This window comes from Gorilla gorilla, chromosome 10, assembly GCF_029281585.2.
Source record: "Gorilla gorilla gorilla isolate KB3781 chromosome 10, NHGRI_mGorGor1-v2.1_pri, whole genome shotgun sequence".
In the NCBI taxonomy this organism is placed as follows: domain Eukaryota; kingdom Metazoa; phylum Chordata; class Mammalia; order Primates; family Hominidae; genus Gorilla; species Gorilla gorilla.
Window position 1 is genome coordinate 146,271,724 of NC_073234.2, and position 20,110 is coordinate 146,291,833.

At 44.1% G+C, this 20,110-nt stretch overlaps 1 protein-coding gene across 7 annotated transcripts in view; it reads right to left on the reverse strand.

Moving 5' to 3' along the window:
* STX2 (syntaxin 2) overlaps positions 1-20,110 on the reverse strand; it is a 53,500-nt gene that overhangs the window by 8,334 nt on the left and 25,056 nt on the right. For 3 of the 7 annotated variants that reach the window (XM_063694495.1, XM_055357646.2, XM_031001095.3), the window contains exons 4-9: positions 18,725-18,799; positions 14,406-14,479; positions 12,929-13,037; positions 7,352-7,425; positions 7,090-7,227; positions 4,457-4,567 (exon numbers count right to left, since the gene is read on the reverse strand). In XM_063694495.1, the coding sequence (XP_063550565.1) occupies positions 4,457-4,567; positions 7,090-7,227; positions 7,352-7,425; positions 12,929-13,037; positions 14,406-14,479; positions 18,725-18,799 (581 nt within the window). The other 4 variants (XM_031001094.3, XM_031001096.2, XM_055357645.2 and 1 more) reach the window with 4 other exon arrangements.

Below are 20,110 nucleotides of genomic sequence, written 5' to 3' on the forward strand. Positions count from 1 at the left end.
ACTAACCATATTATAGCTACTAGGAAAAAACTCAGAAAGTACATGTTAGAATCATGAAAATATTGAAAAATACTACTATAACAATGAAGAAAAATCACGTACAATATTTTCAGCAAAGCTAAGAAGAAAAAAATAGAACATCTTGCCTAATAAACATCCTATGCAAACATCTTGCCTAATAAAAATAGACTGTAAGAGAGTTCTCACTGCCAAATAATGGAATGTGAACACGCGCAGCATCCCAGAGCTCCTTACAGAGTAATTGCAGGTGTAATTTTGTGGCTTTTGCATAAATGTCAGAAGACTAACTGGAAAACTTCTCATCTGGTAGCTGCATGGTGAGCGTAACAGATGCTCACATTAAGATATCAATCTCTTGTTTTGAGATGGTCTCGCTCTGTCACCCAGGCTGGAGTGCCGTGGTGCGATCTAGACTCACTCTAGCCTCGACCTCCCCAGGCTCAGGTGATCCTCCTGCCTCGGCCTCTGGCGTAGCTGGGACTATAGGCACGTGTGCCACCATGCCCAATTAGTTTTTGGATTTTTTTTTTTCTGTAGAGACAGGGTGTTGCCATGTTGAAGGAATAAATCTTAAAGATTACAAAGCAATAGTGAGACTTAACCATGCTCGTGATTCCTTTCTGCTGTATGTTAACTTTTTAAAAAGCCTTGGGTGACTATCAAGTCTGCAGTCACTTCCATAACCCAAGAATAAATTCACTGGGGATGACTTGCCACACTCTAGACACCTGGGAACAGTTCACAACTGTCTAATACGAGAATTGTGCCAAACATTTACAGAGAAATCACTGCTGTGTCCACCTGTAACACACCGACAGCATTCCCACTTCAGGGCCAGTGCAAGGATGGCTCCCAATGCGCAAGAAAACCAGGGGGAAACCACAAAGCCCGCTGAAGTTTAGGAAAGGTGACACGCACACCTTGATTCTTTAAATAAACTGATACCTTTTATATTCAGAATTCTTTAAGAATTAACAGGCATGCTAACTAAATATAATACGTAATTTTCCTATTAAAGGAAATATTTTTAAATAAAATAGATGCTGCCTATAGAAAGGTCGAAGGATTTTCCTTTCAGTCAATGTTTTTCTCAGCGTTCACCCATGCCCTCGATTCCATAGTAAAACGATGCGTTAGTGTATTTTATAAAGTACCTTTCAGTGTTGCAATTACTCTAAAAGCTAAAACTCAGGAGACAAAACATTACAACTGAGAATTAATCTTCACTGATATTTCTATGACATTTAATGAAGGACCCACTGCATGTAAAGAGCTAATGGTCTCCTTAGATCAAAAACAAAAGATTCAGGCTGAGTACAGTGGCTCATGTCTATGTATAATCCCAGCACTTTGGGAGGCTGAGGGCCAGGAATTCGAGACCAGCCTGGGCAATACAGAGAGTTCTCATCTCTACTAAAAATAATTTTTTTAAAAATTAGCCGAGTGTGCTGGTGCACGTCTGTAGTCCCAGCTACTCGGGAGGCTGAGGTAGGAGGACAGTTTGAGCCCAGGAGGTCGAGGCTGCAGTGAGCCATGATCACGCCACTGCATTCCAGCCTGGGTGACACAGCAAGACCCTGTCTCAAAAAAACTTTTATAAACGGGATAAGAAGGTAACCTTGGTTTAAAAATGAGTTACCACCCAGCCTATGCTTGTACTCAGTAAACATAGTGGCCGGGCACTAGAATCAGCACACAGGCAGATGTATCACTAGATGGCATTATCTGTACTGCATGGCTGGCAAGCTTTTATTAGTTTTATGTCTATTACAATTAAGCAAACACTATTATTGGTTAATTGCAAAAGTTAATAAGTAAATTAGTTGATGAGTTACTTACTCCCACCCTGGCAGAGAGGCATGCACACTGACGTTATCCACACCATCATTTGCCAACTGACAAGCCAATAATTAGAGCGATTACGGCAACCAGAACCACTGACACAGCAATAATTATCCACTTTTTCTGTCAAAGAAAAGCAAGCTGATTATATCATGCATGGTTAATTTCATATTGCCACATTAAAAGACATCCTTCATTTAAAATAAAACGACCTGGCCAAGTGGGGTGGCTCATGCCTGTAATCTCAGCACTTTGGGAGTCCGAGGCGGATGGATCACCTGAGGTCAGGAGTTTGAGACCAGCCTGGCCAACATGGCGAAACCCTGTCTCTACTAAAAATACAAAAACCATCCGGGCGTGGGTCTGTAATCCCAGCTACTCAGGAGGCTGTGGCAGGAGAATCACTTGAACCCAGGAGGGGGAGGTTGCAGAGAGCCAGGATCGTGTCACTACACTCCAGCCTTGGCAACAGAGCAAGACTCCATCTCAAAAAAATAAAATAAAATAAAATAAAATAAAATAAAATAAAGCAAAACAACCCATCAGAACTCACTTTAGAAGCTAAGTTACAGGACACTGCTTAATACTGTTGGGCGACTTCTTGAGAGAGTGACTTAATAAGGTCAGACTACTTGGCGATAAGCTGCTATGTAACTGTTATTTCAGGTTTCATCCATGGGGACAGCACGACCATGTCATTTTGCCACATTTCTGATGACTGAGACATGCAGTTAGTTTTCCGCATGTACAGAGGTGCGGGCCTGCTAGCTCAGTGACGGAGAGCCCCACTGCCTCGTCACGAAGCCCCGACACACTCAGTACTCGGCCTTTCGCTCCTTCTTTTATGTTCTTGGCAGTTACTTCTTCACTGCTCCTGACATAGCACACAGAAAAAAAAAACCCGTCTACAAACGTTGCCTGGCCTCCCTCTGAGGGCCACATGGCTCCCCAGGAATAAATGCAGGACACTAGGAGTGGGGACAACCCACACCTGAGCCAAGGGCAGCAGCAAAGCATTTGAGCGGCAAGGGGACAGGGAGACAAGCCAGGAGGGTTCCATTAGCAGGCATCTAATCAAAAAGACAGTGTCATTTCTGAAACAGGCATCACGTCTCTGACGAGTTTATACGCCAGGTACCGCACAGACCCCAAGCACCTCACAGAGCCAGGCTTGCTCATCCACAGAGAAGAATGAAAACGTATCACACCCACCACCTTCCTCCTTTGTAAAACCAATGAACTTTCACTATCGTTTTCACCAGACTGACGTGTTCAGGTCATGGAGAAAAGGAACAGGACTGCCTGTTTTTAATGAAAGCTGACTTAGGCCTGGAACTAAGTTAAGCACTTTATACAAGTATTTCTTCACCTCAGTTTACATTAGGGGCCAATTTTTTCAAAGCAATAAATGAAATAACATGAGAAACCATGTCTGGCATTTCAGAGATGACGAGCATACTTAGACATACCCAGGAAAAGCGGAGGGTGTGCCCTGGAGGCTGAGCCTGCAGCCCGGGGGTGTGAGTGAGGGTGTGCCCCTGCAGCTTGGGGGTGTGAGTGAGGGTGTGCCCTGGAGGCTGAGCCTGCAGCCCGGGGGTGCGTCTCAGGGCCATCGCCTGGAGGTGCATCCACACACACCGTCTCACTCCATGTTTTCCTAACACGGTGAAAATCAGCATCTCTGTGTATTAGCACAAGGAGGTGACAATGTGGAAAACCCATAATCTCTCCAGTGTCAGGGGCACTATCATAAAATGCCTAAGTTAGGAGAGTAAGTTTTAAATTTTTGCCCCTGTAACAAAAAAATCACACAGGGTTCCCTGAACCCTTTTTAATGCAAAGTCTGTGCATCCTGAGTGAAAGGGGTTCCCTTCTTTTGAAGATCCCTTTAAGTGGGTGCTACCTAAGACTGCAGGTCCACGGTCTCAAATAATTCTCTTCTTTCCTCCAAACCAAGAATTCACGAATAACCTAAATTAAAAATAAATGTTCACTGCATCAAATGAGTAGGCAACAATTTGGTGCCGGGCACCGTGGCTCACTCCCAAGGTGCCTGTAATCCCAGCACTTTGGAAGGCCGAGATGGGCGGATCACTTGAGGTCAGGAGTTCAAGACCAGCCTGGCCAACATGGTGAAACCCTATCTCTACTGAAAATACAAAATTAGCCTGGCGTGGTGGCGGGTGCTTGTAATCCCTGCTACTCAGGAGACTGAGGCAGGAGAATCACTTGAACCCAGGAGGTGGAGGTTGCAGTGAGCCAAGATCACTCCATTGCACTCTACTAGCCTGGGCAACAAGAGCGAAACTCCAATTCAAAAAAAAAAAAAAAAAAGTGCTGGGATTACAGGCGTGCCACCACACCCAGCCCTAGGGTTTCAATTACTTAGAACACAAAAGGGTTTATACTACAAATAATTCATCTAATAAACCTTTTAAATTTTTAGCAAAAAGAATTATTTCCATTTTAAAACAAAACATTTATTAATTAATTATTTCTTGGAATACCTTTTAGGCAGGCTTACATCAATGTATTACAACTTGAAACCAAATGAAGAGAAAAATGCAGCTTAATTCTTCGAAGCCAAACTCACCCTTCTTGCCTTGCTCTGATATTTGATAGCTTTTTTTGTTTCTTCTTTAGCATGTTCTACGTAGTCTGTGGCATTCATAACGTTTCTCTCTATGTTGTTGATCATTTCACCCTTAAAACAAAAAGTTTCAAACTTAGAAGACATTTTCAAATGGCTTAATCATGTATCTTTAAGACAACCATAGAACAAAGGTTTTATATAAACACGATGTGCATGTAATGGATACTGAGGGTTTTTTTCACATTTACAGAAAGATAAAAGATGAGGCCATTATACATGTGCCAGTGCAAAGCAATCAAAACTCAATTTATATTTTAAAAAGAACGAAAAGGAATGGGCCACCATGTTGATAATTAAAGGCATCTCAAGTCAATTCTGAGATACCTTTAACACGCAGACACTTTCGACAGATGGGCAGGGTGAAGGGAGGCAGCCAGCTTTTGGTTGAACTAGTATTTTACCATTATGCACAGACAGACAATATACAAAGAATGACATCTTTTCCACAAAGTAGAAAATTGTAACTACTTCTTTAAATCAGTAAACTGAGCATAGCTCACATCTGACACTCAGTTGACTACATTAATGAGCAAAATGTAAACAGAGGTGAATTCAGCAAAGTGTGAGGGAGGAAACGTATTACCTGGTTTTCTGTCCACAGACACAACCTGCAGCAGTGAATTGTAAAGCATTGAAGAATGACGGAGAGTTAACTCACTCAGTCACAAACTTCAACTTACTAGTAATCTCTGACTATGCATACATTTGCATTAGATGAGTCAATATAATGCAATACCAACAGACTTCTAAAAGGAAACAGTGAAACAAAGCCAGGGATACAGCCATTTTTCTAACGGAGCTTAACGCAATGCATTTGGTATAGAGCAATTACAATTGAAGTCTAAGGTACTACAAAAGCTTTAGTAATTACAGAAATCATCTCTCGTTCTTTCTGTCCAGCTGGTTTCCTTTGGAATGCTTCCTGGAAATAAGTAACCAATGGTAATCAGACGCCCCACACTCCACTTATCATATAATGAATGGCAACGGGGCCCCCAAAATCAAAAAGGAGTAAGATCGTCCCATCCCTGCCCTCTGTGTAGCTGTTGGTTTCCTCTAGCAAATGCTTATACATACAAACATTAGCCGGGCGTAGTGGTGCAAACCTATGGTCCCAGCTACTCAGGAGGCTGAGGTAGGAGAACTGCTTGAGCCCAGGAGGCAGAGGTTGCAATGAGCCAAGATTGTACCACTGCACTCCAACCTGGGCAACGGAGCAAGACCCTGTCTCAAAAAAAAAAAAAAAAATAGGCGTGGTGCCTGAGTTTTTCACACACATTCTCATTATAAAGTTCCTCAAAATGAACAGTGTTTCTTAACAAGGTTGCTGAAGCAGGCAGGAACAATCGTGTGTGTGGACGGATTCCTATCCTTACACAATCCAGGCAGTCTCAGAAAATAAGCCCATCAGATGTGAACCTACTTAGGGGATGACTCCAGCCAAAACAGATCCGAAACCAGGCTCAGGACAAGTGAGGAAACCATTTACTTAGGATGGTTTGATATAAATGCTTCCGCTTCACCTGGTGGTCAGCTGAATCCTAACCAGCAACAGAGTCTTATCTCCATGGTATTTGAAAAATAACGAGAGGACCTTATTCAAAGACAAAGAGCGAGTGTGAACATACCCATGCACATCACAGAGCATGTGATCTGTGATCCATCCCATACTTTACATGGAGAGTTCAATATATACATACATACATATATATGTGTGTATTTTTTTTTTTTTTTTTTTGGAGACAGGGTCTCACTCTGTCACCCAGGCTGGAGTGTAGTGGCGTGAACATAGCTCACCACAGCCTTGAACTCATGGGCATAAACAATCCTCCCACCTCAGCCTCCCAGAGGAGTTTTCTATTTATTAAGAATTGCATTAACTCTTCGGTTCACTCAGAAGGGCCTTTCCACACCTGCTCTCACTCCCTATCTGTGTTACTGGGCAGATGGGAAACCCCGTGTAACAGGCACAAGCTTGCATCTGTGTCATAGATTGTATCCCCACTTGGGGTTGATTCTTTCAGACATTTCTCCTAGTTATTACTGTAATATATGCTTCTTATAGAAAATCTGAAAATAAATACTTTTAGAGAAGATTAAAATTCCCATAGTCTCACTGCCATTACACTGTTCGATATACGCCTTTCCTTCTGTGAATACTGTTTTATGGAGCCAAGCTCGTGCCACGTGTTTGTGTTTATGTACTCATACATATGTACGGGCATACATAGAAGATCTTTGTATCTCCCTTTTCTCTTAATTCTAGCACAAACATCTGCATATTTCAGTAAGAATTCTCCATGAACAAAGTTTAGGTTGCCTATGGTTGCCTAAAAGGCTGACCTATGAACACTCCATAATTTAATCAACTGAACCAGTCCCTTCCTGTTAACAGTTCAACTGTTAAAGCTGCTTCCAGCATTTCAGCATCACATATAACACTGCAATTAACTTGAATTTGGTGGATCCAAAATAACAGCTTTCCTAGATACATCCACTAGACAGAGTGGGATGCAGTAAGATTTTACACATGACTGACATCTCTCTTGGAGAATGCAAGAGTCTGTAACTACCTGAGTCTCCACAAACATAGCCATGTCCATGAACATCTCATGCAACTCTCGGATGCTGGTCTCCAGCTTCATGATGTCCTTGTGACGTGACTCGATTTCATTGAGAGCTTGTCTAGTAATTTGTGAATCTGATATAATCTTGGAAAAACAAAAATAAAAGATAATATTAATAAACTTATGATGGGTTTGGAAGTTAAAGGGTTTTTAAAAAGCTCTGTCTACAGAAGAGGACATGGAGCCACAGGGCCGCACCCCCACTCACGTCGGAAGTGAAGATGGATGGCTTCGCGCTCTCCAGCATCTCTTCTAGCTCGTCGTCTGTGGTGGTTCTCCCAGCTGAAAGACCCGCAACCACAGCCCCACTCAGAGTGCAGCACAATTTAAAAACAAAGCCGTTTGCAACCATAAGTTAGCAACTACAATCACAGTTGTTAGCATTTTTCAGTAATTTTTTTAACCTTTTCTTAAGCAGATATTGACAATGAGAAGTGAACCTAAGATTGAGGAGCAGGAAGAACTAAAAATACTCCAAGAAACTTTGTAAATGTTATAAACAATAAAATTTCATTTTAATATTAGTGAGAAACAACTGCAGAAAGGAAATCAGTAAACAGTGTCTCAGCACACTGGTTTCCCTAAGAGTTTAACTCCGCCTCATGTAAAAGGGGGTTGAGCTGAATGTAGCATGTATTAAATGGGGATCAATAAAGTCCACGTAATGAGAGTCAGATGTCTGAACACTTTCCATGTTTGGAAGTTAATGCTTTCCTTTTGAGTTAAATGTGTAATGACTTCGAGGAAACACGTACACAGGTTTTGGAAACCTAATTGTTAATTACTATTTTTCATAGTTTGTGCCACAGAAGACAAAAGTAAATGAATAAATGTCACAATTCAAATGTCATCTAATAAGCAGCATTATTCATAATTGCCAAAAAGCGGAAACAACACAAACGTCCGTCCCCCGATGCCTGACGGAGCAAACTGCGGTCTAGGGGCACACTCACGTACAATTCAGCCACAAAAACAAAGGAGGCTTTTGGTTTTTGTTGGTTTTTTGAGACAGGGTCTCACTCTGTCGCCCAGCCTGGAGTACAGGGGCACCATCGCAGCTCACTGCAACCTCTTCCTCCCGGGTTCAAGCAATTCTCATGCCTCTGACCCCTGAGTGGCGGGGACTACACGCGTGTGCCACCACGCCCGGCTAATTTTTGTATTTTTTGGTACAGGCGGGGTTTCACCATTTTGGCCAGGCTGGTCTCGAACTCCTGACCTCAAGTGATCTGCCCACCTCAGCCTCCCAAAGTGCTCAGACTGCAGGTGTGAGCCACCGTACCCAGCCCTTTTTATTTTTTTAACAGAGAGAGGGTCTCACTCTGTCACCCAGACTGGAGTGTAGTGGTGCAATCTCAGCTCACTGCCGCTTTGACCTCCTAGGCTCGAGCAATCCTCCTGCTCCAGCCTCCCAAGTGACTGAGATTATAGGCACACACCCATGCCTGGTTTATTTTTAAATTTTTTTTTTACAGAGATGGGGTCTTGCTATGTTGTCAAGCTGGTCTTGAACTCCTGGCCTCAAGCGATCCTTCCACGTTGGCTTCCCAACCAACATGCTGGGATTAGTATACATGTGAGCCACCACACCCTGCCCACCCCATGGTGAAACCTTGGAAAAACTGTTACAGGAAAGAAGTCAGTCACAGAACAAATAGTGTATAATTCCATTTATACGCAACATCCAAAATGGGAAAATGTACAGGGCTAAAAAGTAGAATGCAGTTGCCTTGGGCTAGGAGAAGAGGAAATGGGGAATGACTGGTGGTGGGTGTGAAGTTTCTTTTTGGGTTGATAAAAGTGTTTTAAATTGATTGTGTGTGGAAATACACCAAAAACCACTGAATTAATTGTATGCTCCAAATATCATTCACATATTAAGAGATTTACTTCTCAATAAAGTTGTTGAGATGTCATTTAATGAAAAAAGTTTTAAAGTTAGTAAATTGCAAAATTTGTTTACTTACACTATTTTTTGGGAGGTAATTCTCAATCATTTAAAAATCTATTTGAGAGCACACATGGTGGTTTACATGTATAATCCCAGTGCTTTGGGAGACCAAGGTGGAAGGATTGCTTGAGGCTAGGAGTTTGAGACTAGCCTGGGCAACACAGCAAGACCCCATCTCTACAAAAAATAAAATAAAACTTAAAAATCTATTCAAAATAGCTAAATAAGGAGATTCTCTGAGTTTTGCTTTGCTTTTTTAAAAACATGAAACTTTTTCTAAATAATGTAAAATATAATCATCAAAACTAGAAATTTCAGCTTGGGCAACATAGCGAAAACCTCGTCTCTACAAAAAATAAAATTAGCCAGGTATGGTGGTGTGCTTCTGTGGTCCCAGCTACTCGAGAGGCTGAGGTGGGAGGATCTCTTGGGTCCAGGAGTTCAAGGCCACAATAAGTGGTTATCACGACACTGCACTCCAGCCTGGGTGACAGCGTGAGGCTCTCTCTCAAAAAAAAAAAAAGAAAAAAAAAAAAAAACTAAAAGTTACAGTTCATGTCTCATGTTCACAAAGCTCTTCCCACCGGCTAACTGCTAAGTCTGAGAAACAGCCTGGGGTTATGGCATGTGAAATGCAGTGTACATTTGTAATTCCTTATCCAGAATGCTGAAATCCAAAACATTATGAAAACTGGGTTTTCCTTAAGCTTGATGTCAAAATTCAATGAGCGGCAAAATCTGACCTAAACTGAGTCATGGCTATTTATAATCTTAACTCCTCCCCCTTACTGTGAATACTCACATTTCACTGGAGAGCTGTGTGAATGTGCCTGATTACAGGGTGCAGTCCTAGACCCCACCTGGGGATTACATAATACACCTCTTATACATTGTACTATCTTCCTAAAATCTGAAAAATTCTGAACTCTGAAACACATACAGCCCCAACCATTCCAGAGAAAGCACTGTGGACCTATGCAACATGCCCTGGTCCAAGAAGAAACTCACTTGCCATTTGAAGAAATAAAGCATACAGCACAGGAAAAGATATCCTGTGATACAAGGTAAGAAACCTGCCTGATGACAGGGCTGATGGAAGGAAGAAAGAAAGGGGACAAAATGGTTTTAGGTGCAAGGATTTGGAGAAGACCACCGCATGAAGACAGCCCGCTGTGTGGCCAGAGTGACGCCATCCTGAAGCAAAACCACCGTGATGACCGATGCTCGACTCGTGCATGCCAAGCTGTTCTGCAACGAGGTCTGAAGACGATGCCTCCGGCACAGGCAACCTCTCATCAAGATGCTCATCCAGCCTGACCAGTGGTCACAAGTCTTGTCAAGCAAGTCAGAAGACAGGGCCGGCTGCACACGTTCTACCCTGAAAGCCTGCTGTATAAAGAACGCTTTCTGAGGGCAGGCGGCTGTGGGGTCCACCGTCTCTGTCTTTTGGGGGCTTCTGTTCGTACGTCCCTAGCCAATGTTTCCTTCTGAGAAACTGGATTTGTTAGCCTCTTTCTTTGGCGTCTCAGCTCGCTCAGCCTTTGGGGGTGAGTTTGCATAGACCTGCTCACTTCGGAATAGCCACATGGAGGGTTTAGAATTTAACAGACTTAAAGGAATTACTAAAAAAAACTCCCAACATGTATATGATACTTCATTGCTTATAAGACACTTTCACAAACAGTACTGCATTCGATAGAGTATGACTGCAAGAGAAGAAACTGGAAATGAATTCTGTGGGCTGAGATAGAATAATGTGGGAAAGAGAGAAGAGACTTAGGCGATCTGATCACGCCACCGGATTCACATGGGGAGTGAAGACAGGATGGACCTGCAGGAGAGATGGTGCGGGGCCTTCAACCCCAGGCTGGGGAACTCTGTGCTAGAAAAGCGCTCACCACAGAGTCCCAGAGCATAAATCCTCACAGTGCAACCGGCTGCCTGTAATGATGACTTTCACTTTAAAAAGTACTAACAGATCCCTGAAGTCAAAGTGGTTTGTAAAAACTTTTTCATAGAAAAGCAGTCTAGTCGACATCATGATTGAGCATTTCTGCCAGGATGGAGCAACAGGGACCGTATTTTCCCTGCCACTTGAAATAACAACAAACCCACCAAAATCTACAAAACAACAATTTCCAAGACACTGATCATCAGGCCACACACTGATTCCCAACAGATGGAAACAAGCCAGGTGAGCCTGCTGCTGCCCTCAGATGGAACTCTCGTGTCAGCCACAGAGCAGAAAGGGCCCAGGTGGAGCCCAGGGGAGGTCCTAAGGCAAAGGCACAGAGCTCAGGGGAGACCAAGGCAACTGGATTTGCAAGATGGAGTATGAGAGATGAGAGAGATGCAGAGAGCGAGCTGCACAGACCCCGCATGCTCACTGGAGTGCTGACCGGCGTGCCAGAGGGAACACGCTGCCAGGCAGACGAGGGTGCCATGAGGTTCACGGCCATCAGAGCAGGTGCTCAGAAGGGTCTTGCCTCAGGAGTGAGGAACGACAGGCCCTCAAATAAAGCTGCTCTGCTCCCTCTAAATGCAAGATCCCAAAGGCTAAACCATGCTCATGTGATTTAACTACATTCTAAAACAAAGCCCAAGGAGATTTACAAAAATACGCAAAATACAGAAATACTCAGCACCCAACAAAGTAACGTTCACAATGTCTGGCACACACTCAAAACTTACCAGGCTCGCAAAGAAGCAGGAAAACACAAGCCACAGAAAGGAAGGAAATCAACCAACCAGAGCAAGACAGGACACTGGAGTTGGCAGACAAAGACGTGACAAGTTACTACAAGTGCGTCCCAGGTGTACAGTGGGGAGCAACACAGGAGACACGTAAAACACCCAGCAGAACTAGCAACAGAAACTACAGTGTCTCAGATGAAACATACACCAGAGGAGGTTAAAGGCAGATCAGACAAGCAAGAGAAACTGACCAAAACCAAACACACTGGAAAAGAGTATCTAAAACACGAGGAGCCTCGCTGAGCTGTGGGACGAGGTCAAGCGGCCTGGCGGGCATATGACCTGAGGGGGATTCTCTGAGGGGGATGTGCGGCGTTGGGAGCCGGGATGGGCCTGAGGCTTCATCTGACCTGCGAGCTGACACGCTGGCCTGCCAGGGCTCCGTGGAGGCCAGCAGAAGGTCCAAGGCCCCAGGTCAGGGACAAAGGGATTTCCTACTCGCAGCACAGCAGGCAACCTGAGGCTCATGAGCAGCTGTCCACGGCCCCCAGTCTCATGGGGAGAGGCAGAGCAGCTGCAGTGGGACGTCCTCACAGTGGGCTTGTGTCACAGCTGAAGGACCCGAGCTTGGGAACCCCAATCTTTCACAATGGGGAGTCTGCAAACCTGACCAACCTTTATCCCTGAAACAGACCAGTCTGTCCCCGAAGAAGGCGCCATCTCCACTGCCACAGCCGACTGTCCCCACAGACACCCCTGAGAAGAGTCTGGGGCAACAGGGCTGCTGCCTCTGCTCACAGACAAGGAGAGATGTGAGGAGCCACGAAGATGCCCCCGAACCAGGGCAGGACGGGACTGAGGACACAGAAACACTCAAAGAGGAAATGACTGAGCACTCTCCCAATCTCCCTGAAACTCTAAAAGCAACAGCAATGAGTAAGGTAAACCCCACCGCTTAGGACTTCCTGAAGACAGGAAGAACAGGTTTGCCCGACTCATGGCATAGGAAGCTACGAGTGGTCTTTGGGTTTTACAGTATTGGTGAAAATAGACATGGATTTCCTTTTCTGAAGTCATTTGAAGTGAGACCTTAAGGGAGAAAAACACGATTTTAACAAAGACGGAGTCTCCATTACTCACTTATCTCCAGCTGGCGCTGGATGCGGCCCTTGCTCCGCTCCCGAAACAGAGTCTGTGCCTCATTGTACTCCGCCATGGCTTCCACAAACTTCCGAGACAGCACCGAATGCTAACAACACAGGAAAATTACATTCGTATCTGAGGGCCATGCCTTCTACTGAAAGTGACATGCAAGACATGCATTTTGGAAACTCAAACTACATGTTATTCTGCTCCTGAAAATGGAAAATGACAATGGCAAAGTCCCCATGGCAGCATCTGTGCTAAGAACTTTGCGTGCATGATCTTACCTAATTTTTACAAGAGCCCTACTATGCCGGTCACAACCCTACTTAAAGAAAACCATGACTTCGAGGTCATTAGCCCAAGGTCACAGGCTTTTCTGATAAACACGGATCAGCACTGGGACCCAGGCAAGCGGACCCCAGAGCCCACGTGCTTCATTGCCTCGTGCCCTCAAGGCCTCAGGGCTCGGTCTTCCTCTGGGATGTACCACAAACCACTAAAACGTGGCGGCCTTACCACAAACACTAAAATCATTTGGATAATTCCCTACTCTTTGGAATAGAACTCTGTTGATGGACTGAATAGATTTTTCTTCACAATAAAGAGATGTTCTATAAATACTGTGAAAGGAAAATAAAATCGCAGGACCTCACACTCACTATCCCAAAGGGACAGTTAAGCTTGGGAACTGAGTCATGCAAAACACTGCCCTCCCTCCTCTTCCCAAACAGATGGCTGCAGTGACAGAAGGCCGCACATCTCCCCAGCAGCCTCCTGCACAAAGTGCTCACAAGGAAATTCCTCGTAGGTCCCAGAATCTTTCAGAATCCATATCCCCCCCACCAAAAACTAACTCTAAAACAGAGTTCTGCAGAATCTCACCCTGACAATGTACATTAGCCGCTTATCTTCACAGGTACAGGACAAAGACAAGACTAGAAGTCACCCTCGGCCCACCCTGAGAAATGCATGTATAGCTCCTCCCTCAACTCAGGCTCACACTGGCCCACGTAAGAGGCGGATCTGGGCACGGGAGGAGTGCAGAATCGACCCCCACTTCTCTCTTCCCACATGTGAAATGTGAACGCAGTGAGCACTGAGCAAAGCCTCACAGCAGTGTGGCCACCCCGCTGCCTACCCCCGCTTTTTCTCTTTTTTTTCCCCTTTCCTCCTTCCTCTCCTGCCCGGTCTTTCCCCTTTAAATACTGAAGTCCTCAAAACCCTCTTCAGGAAAGGCACAAACCACAGATCCTACTCTAATCTGTATTTCTTTTTTCCAAGTGTGTCCTCAACTTTGGCAAAATAAACCTGTCTCAGATACTTTTGTTTTACAATACTATATTATTTTTGTGCAGAAATACTATGAGGATAAGCATGACAGTAAAGATGAAATTATTCAGAGTCTGCAAGAAGAAAGTAAAAACACTTATTCTGCGACATTACTTTAATCTAAACGAGGCTGATACCAAACCTGGGTTCTTCGTATCCGAAGATCCACTGAAGTCCGGTTCCCACTCTCATCCTGATCAAAACTTTGTTCAATAGCTAGGAACAAATAGGAAATAATTACCGTCCAAATTTAAAAATGAAAATGTTCCAAACCTGACTTCAAATTCCTTTTATTTCTTATCTTTGAAGTATCTTTATAAAACTAAAGCTAATGAACAAGTGACCTTTTAAAACAATCTACTAAAAAGACAATCCCTCAATAGGAAATTATTTTCTGAGACAAGGTCTGGCTCTATCACCTGGGCTGCAGTGCAGGGGCACAATCTCATCTCACTGCAACCTCTGCCTCCCAGGCTCAAGCAGTCCTCCCACCGCAGCCTCCCGAGTAGCTGGAATTACAGGCGTGTGCCACCACATCCAGCTAATTTTTGTATGTTTTGTACAGACGGGATTTTGCCATGTTGCCCAGGCTGGTCTCGAACTCATGAGCTCAACTGATCCGCCTGCCTTGGCATCCCAAAGTGCTGGCATTACAGGTGCGAGCCACTGTGCCCAACCCCATCAAGAGGAAACATGTATATGTAGATACACACAGATATATATACATACACACATATATACACAGATACACACAGATATATATACACACATATATACAAATACGTATTTACTCATACAAAAAAATGGAAACATAACCAACAAATTTTAAAACTGGGTACCACTAAAGGGAAAGGAGAAACAAGGGGACGATGAAGAAAGAAGCTAGACTCCGAATATGTTTTATATATTTGACATCAGAATGACATAAATACTTCACAAAACTTAATGCAAAATTAAATTTAAAAAAATTAATCCCTAAACTTCAAACGAAAAATAAAGCAAACCTAACAGTAAGTCAAGTTAATGCTATAAACACACAGAGGAGCCGGGTGCAGTGGCTCACGCCTGTAATCCTAGCACTTTGGGAGGCTAAGGCAGGCGGATCACTTGAGGCCAGGGGTTCGAGACCAGCGTGGCCAACATGGTGAAACCCTGTCTCTACTACAAATACAAAAATTAGCTAGGTGTGGTGGCGGGTGCCTGTAATCCCAGCTACTCGGGAGGCTGAGGCAGGAGAATTGCTTGAACTCAGGAGGTGGAGGTTGCAGTGAGCCGAGATAGTGCCATTGCACTCCAGCCTAGGCGACAAGAGCGAAACTCCATCTCAAAAAAATAAATAAACACACAGAGGAAAAACTATTCAAAGCAACTTTAAAGCCCAGTAATTTGTAGCTGGACACAGTGGCGTGTACCTGTAGTCACAAGTGCTGGGGGGATCACTTCAGCCTAGGAGTTCGAGGCTGTAGTGCGCTACGATCACACTGGTGAACAGTCACTGCACTCCAGCCTGGCCAGCACAGCAAGACCCCAGGTCAAACAATAACAACAACAAAAAGTAATTTGATTATATAGCCCAGTGGGATATACCTATAGACAAAAAGAATGACAAAAAAAATAAAAAATAAACCTTTAAGTAATCATACTCTTGACAGTAGATGCTGGCATAATTATTTTGAGTCTGTTGTGTGTGTACTATGAATAGCAAGTGAATAATTATGTGTCAGTGAGAACCAGAATTTGGGGCATAGTTGAAAGGAAATAAAGATGTAATATTGCCCGTATTGAGTAAAAATCCTTTCAAAAAAATTTTTAGTCGTTCCTTTATTCTTAATTTAATTTGGATTCTCAGTAACAAATCATGATTCATTTTATCTTTTAAAAAAATCTTAGCCCAGTCCACTGAAAAAGCCTAGGAAAGAATGGTCAGGTCATCGTCATGTATAGCAATACATTCCCCAGCATGCTGACCTCGGTGTCTAGATGACATTCTTCAGACACAGGAGCAGGGCTTCCTGGGGAAATGGCTGATGCCAGGCCCAGGGAGGAAAGGGGTGAAATGAGCATGGGGACTTTTGTCACAGCAAAAAGTGGAAAGGCTGTCACAGACAATGAGGGGCCTACCAAAAGGACTCAAGAGTCCACCCTACTAGCCAAAGAGACCATCTGAGCATTAAGGATAATGCAGCAATGAAAACATCAGATGTGTTTAAATCCATGTGTTCACGACGATGGGCGACAGGCAGCAACAGAGACTCTCCCTGGTCATCTCTGGAGGACTCCAGGGAACTGACCTATGAAAATTATACCAGAGAGAGAGAGAGTCCAACGCTGATCCTCTCTGTCCTCCATGATCTGTGACCCAGAATGTGCTTCGGCTCCCTTGGTTGGAGAAGCCAGGTCATTCGTCCTACAGAATCTGCCACACTGCACATTTTGCTGATTTCACCCTGCAACACGTTCAGTAAGCTCTGCTGTCCTGTGTATTTACTGTGGGCTCATAGTTAAATTCTCCAAACTACCCAATTCAAGAGTTGAAGGGGAAAGGTTTCTTTTTAAATAACTATTCCAGCAACTAAACAAAGAAGGAAGAATAAAATTGGGATATTCATGCTTGTAATCCCAGCACTTTGGGAGGCTGAGACTGGCGGATCATTTGAGGTCAGGAGTTTGAGACCAGCCTGGCCAACATGGCGAAACCCCATCTCTACTAAAAATACAAACATTAGCCAGGCGTGGTGGCGGGCGCCTGTAGTCCCAGCTACTCAGGAGGCTGAGGCAGGAGAGTCGCTTGAGTCCGGGAGGTGGAGGTTGCACTGAGCCGAGATTGTGTCACTGCACTTCAACCTGGGTGACAGAGTGAGACTCTGTCTCAAAGAAAAAAAAAAAAAATCAGGATATTACTGCTTGCAACTTCTAATGAATTATGGATCTTGGAAATAATCATCCATTTTTGACAATATCACAGAATAGAAAAGAATGTTATATCTTATTTAAAATTTTACTGAACTTACTTAGAGCCAAGAAAAAATGTTAACGTCACAATTAACATCTTTTTTTTTTTTTGAGATGGAATCTTGCTCTGTCGCTCAGGCTGGAGTGCAGTGGTGTGATCTCGGCTCACTGCAAGCTCCGCCTCCCGGGTTCACGCCATTCTCCTGCCTCAGCCTCCTGAGTAGCTGGGACTACAGGCACCCGCCACTGCGCCCAGCTAATTTTTTGTATTTTTAGTAGAGACGGGGTTTCACCGTGTTAGCCAGGATAAGTCTCGATCTCCCGACCTCGTGATCCACCCGCCTCGGCCTCCCAAAGTGCTGGGATTATAGGCGTGAGCCACCGTGCCCGGCCACCATTAACATCTTAACATAACCATGAGGACATAAAATCTGTAATCAGATGCTGCATCTTTACATTTTAAAAACCCACAAAAAACACCTGAATCAGATAAAGCTTGGAGAATTTAACTACCAACCTATAGCAAATTCAGAGGACGGCAGAGCCTATTAAATGTGCTGCAGAGGTAAAATCAGCAAAATCTGCAGCATGGCAGATTCTGTAGGACAAATGACCTGGTTTCACCAACCAAAGGAAAAAGTGCAGAGAGAAAAATCATGAAGGGAGAATCTCATTTTTAAAAGCCAGGGTTTGGTCCTTATTTGGGACTCAATTCAAGCAAACTGTTTAAAAAAAAAAATCGTAAGACTACTGGGGAAATTCTGCCTGGATATTCTGTACTATTAAGTAATTATAATGAATTTGTGTTTAGATATAATTGTGGTTGTGCTTTTGGGGACACTTCTGTTTTTGAAATACACACTGATGAAATCTCAGATGCCTGGGATGGGCTTCAGAATAGTCTGGGAGCGGGTGGGGGTGGGAGCTCATGGAGAACTGTGGAGCTCGGGGGTCGGCTTGTGGTCGCCTCTCTCTGCTTCTGCACACATCTGAAACCTGCCGTAATAAAAGTATTTTATCATCTGCACAGAGATTGTTTTTGATCTTGATGCCATTCTGCAAAAATCAAATACAACGTGTTTTCTACCAAATCGAGAAAAAGCAACCTCTGTTTAAGTCCCATGTTTTACATGACAAAGCTATAAGCCTCCCAAAACACTACTGCTGCTAAAGCGGAATGCCAAACATCATCGAATAAATTCTACAGAAAGTTTGAAAGAAATGAGCAATTAAAGGGTCCATTCAAGAAGAGCTTGGCAATTCACCTTCCCAAACATCTGCAACTTAGCCTGAAATGTCATAAAAAATGTAACAGTATAACAGTTTATAAGCAAACACATAACCTTTTTGAATATGAATTAGTACTCTGAATTACATACAAATAATTTATTTTAAAGCAGTCACTATTTTAATTTTTAAAAATGTAAAAGAACAAAAACCAATAAAGAAAAAAATAACAAATACCCGTACTCCCAACATCAATAATTAAACATAAAACTTCAAACTTACCCTTTAACTTGGCTCGAATTTTATTCGCAGTTTTCTTGATTTCTTTGTTCAGATCTTCAAGCTCTTCTTTTATTTCTATAAAAATTTAAAATAAAAAATAAAATACAGCATCTGAGCTATAATAGCCAACATAAATGATATCCAATAAATTTAAGTGAAACAGTATCCTTAGTAAATATTCACTTTTTTTCTGTAAGAAAAACTACCGCTTATACCAGTGGTTCTCAAGGTGGGTCCCTAGACAGCAGCTTTCATAAATATCAGGTGGCAGCTTAGTAGAAACACAAATCCCTGGGGCCCACCCTGGACCTACTCAGAAACTGAGGTGGGGACAGTGGCCCAGCAATCTGAGTTAGCAAACCCTCCAGGTGACACAAGTTTGAGACTTGCTGGTCTATACCCATGAATGAAACTGCCGCCTAAATCCACTGCTAACACCTAGACCTGGGAAAGGAAAACGGAGATGTAACGATGATCTCAACAAAGTCTCCCGTGTGTGTGCTTTTCTCTTGTGCTGTCAGCTGTCTCCCCAAAACGCCCGAATAATCACAGCCACCACTTCAGCGCTGCTGGGCCGGTCGCCCTGGCCTGGCTTCTCAGACACTCAGGGCTGCAAGCAGGGGGCGATGGAGGCAGGGGCCGGCCTCCTAACACGGAGGGAGGCCAGCAGAGCAGGAGCTGACACTCCAGGGCAGTGCTGAGACCTAAGGCCACCCAGGGCCTCATAGCAGCCTCTGCTTTCATGCCTAGCTGCCCCAGAGCCCAGGGAGGGTGGCAGGATGTCTGCTCCATGCCACACACTCACATTTGCCAGTCCAGTGGCTGAAGTGACCGGAAGGGGGTTTCTCTCTCCTTTGGGCAGAAGCTGCTGAAACAGGAAGGCCCCCGCCCCGTCTCTGGAGCTCTGTTGTCGTTTTAGAGAGTCCTGCACTTGCCTCTCTCACTCAATCTCACACGCATCAGCCGGGGAAAAGGCAAATGTTTCTGCCGTAGACAACTTGGCCAAGAATGAAAGCTTTCAGAGATGCCCATTCTCTTCCTGGCACCCCCTCAGCTGAGCATACGCAGGGTGCCCCGAGTACCCACTGCACACAAGCGTGTGCTAAGTCTTCTTTCCATGCTCAGCTACAGTCATCAGACGCAGCCTGGCTCGTCCAGGGTTTCAGAGCCAGATCAGAGACTGAGTGATCTCCAGAGGTGACAGGTCACGCACCAGTAATACCTACTGAGTACTTTCTGTGTGCGAAGGCCCGTGTCATCTAAGGAGGCTAAGAAGATCACCAGGGACCTAACAACTTGGTAAAAAACAGATAAGACAAACCCAGGAAGTGCCAATGCCACGCAGAAACTAACAACGGATGAGACAGGTTTCACAAAATGCCATGG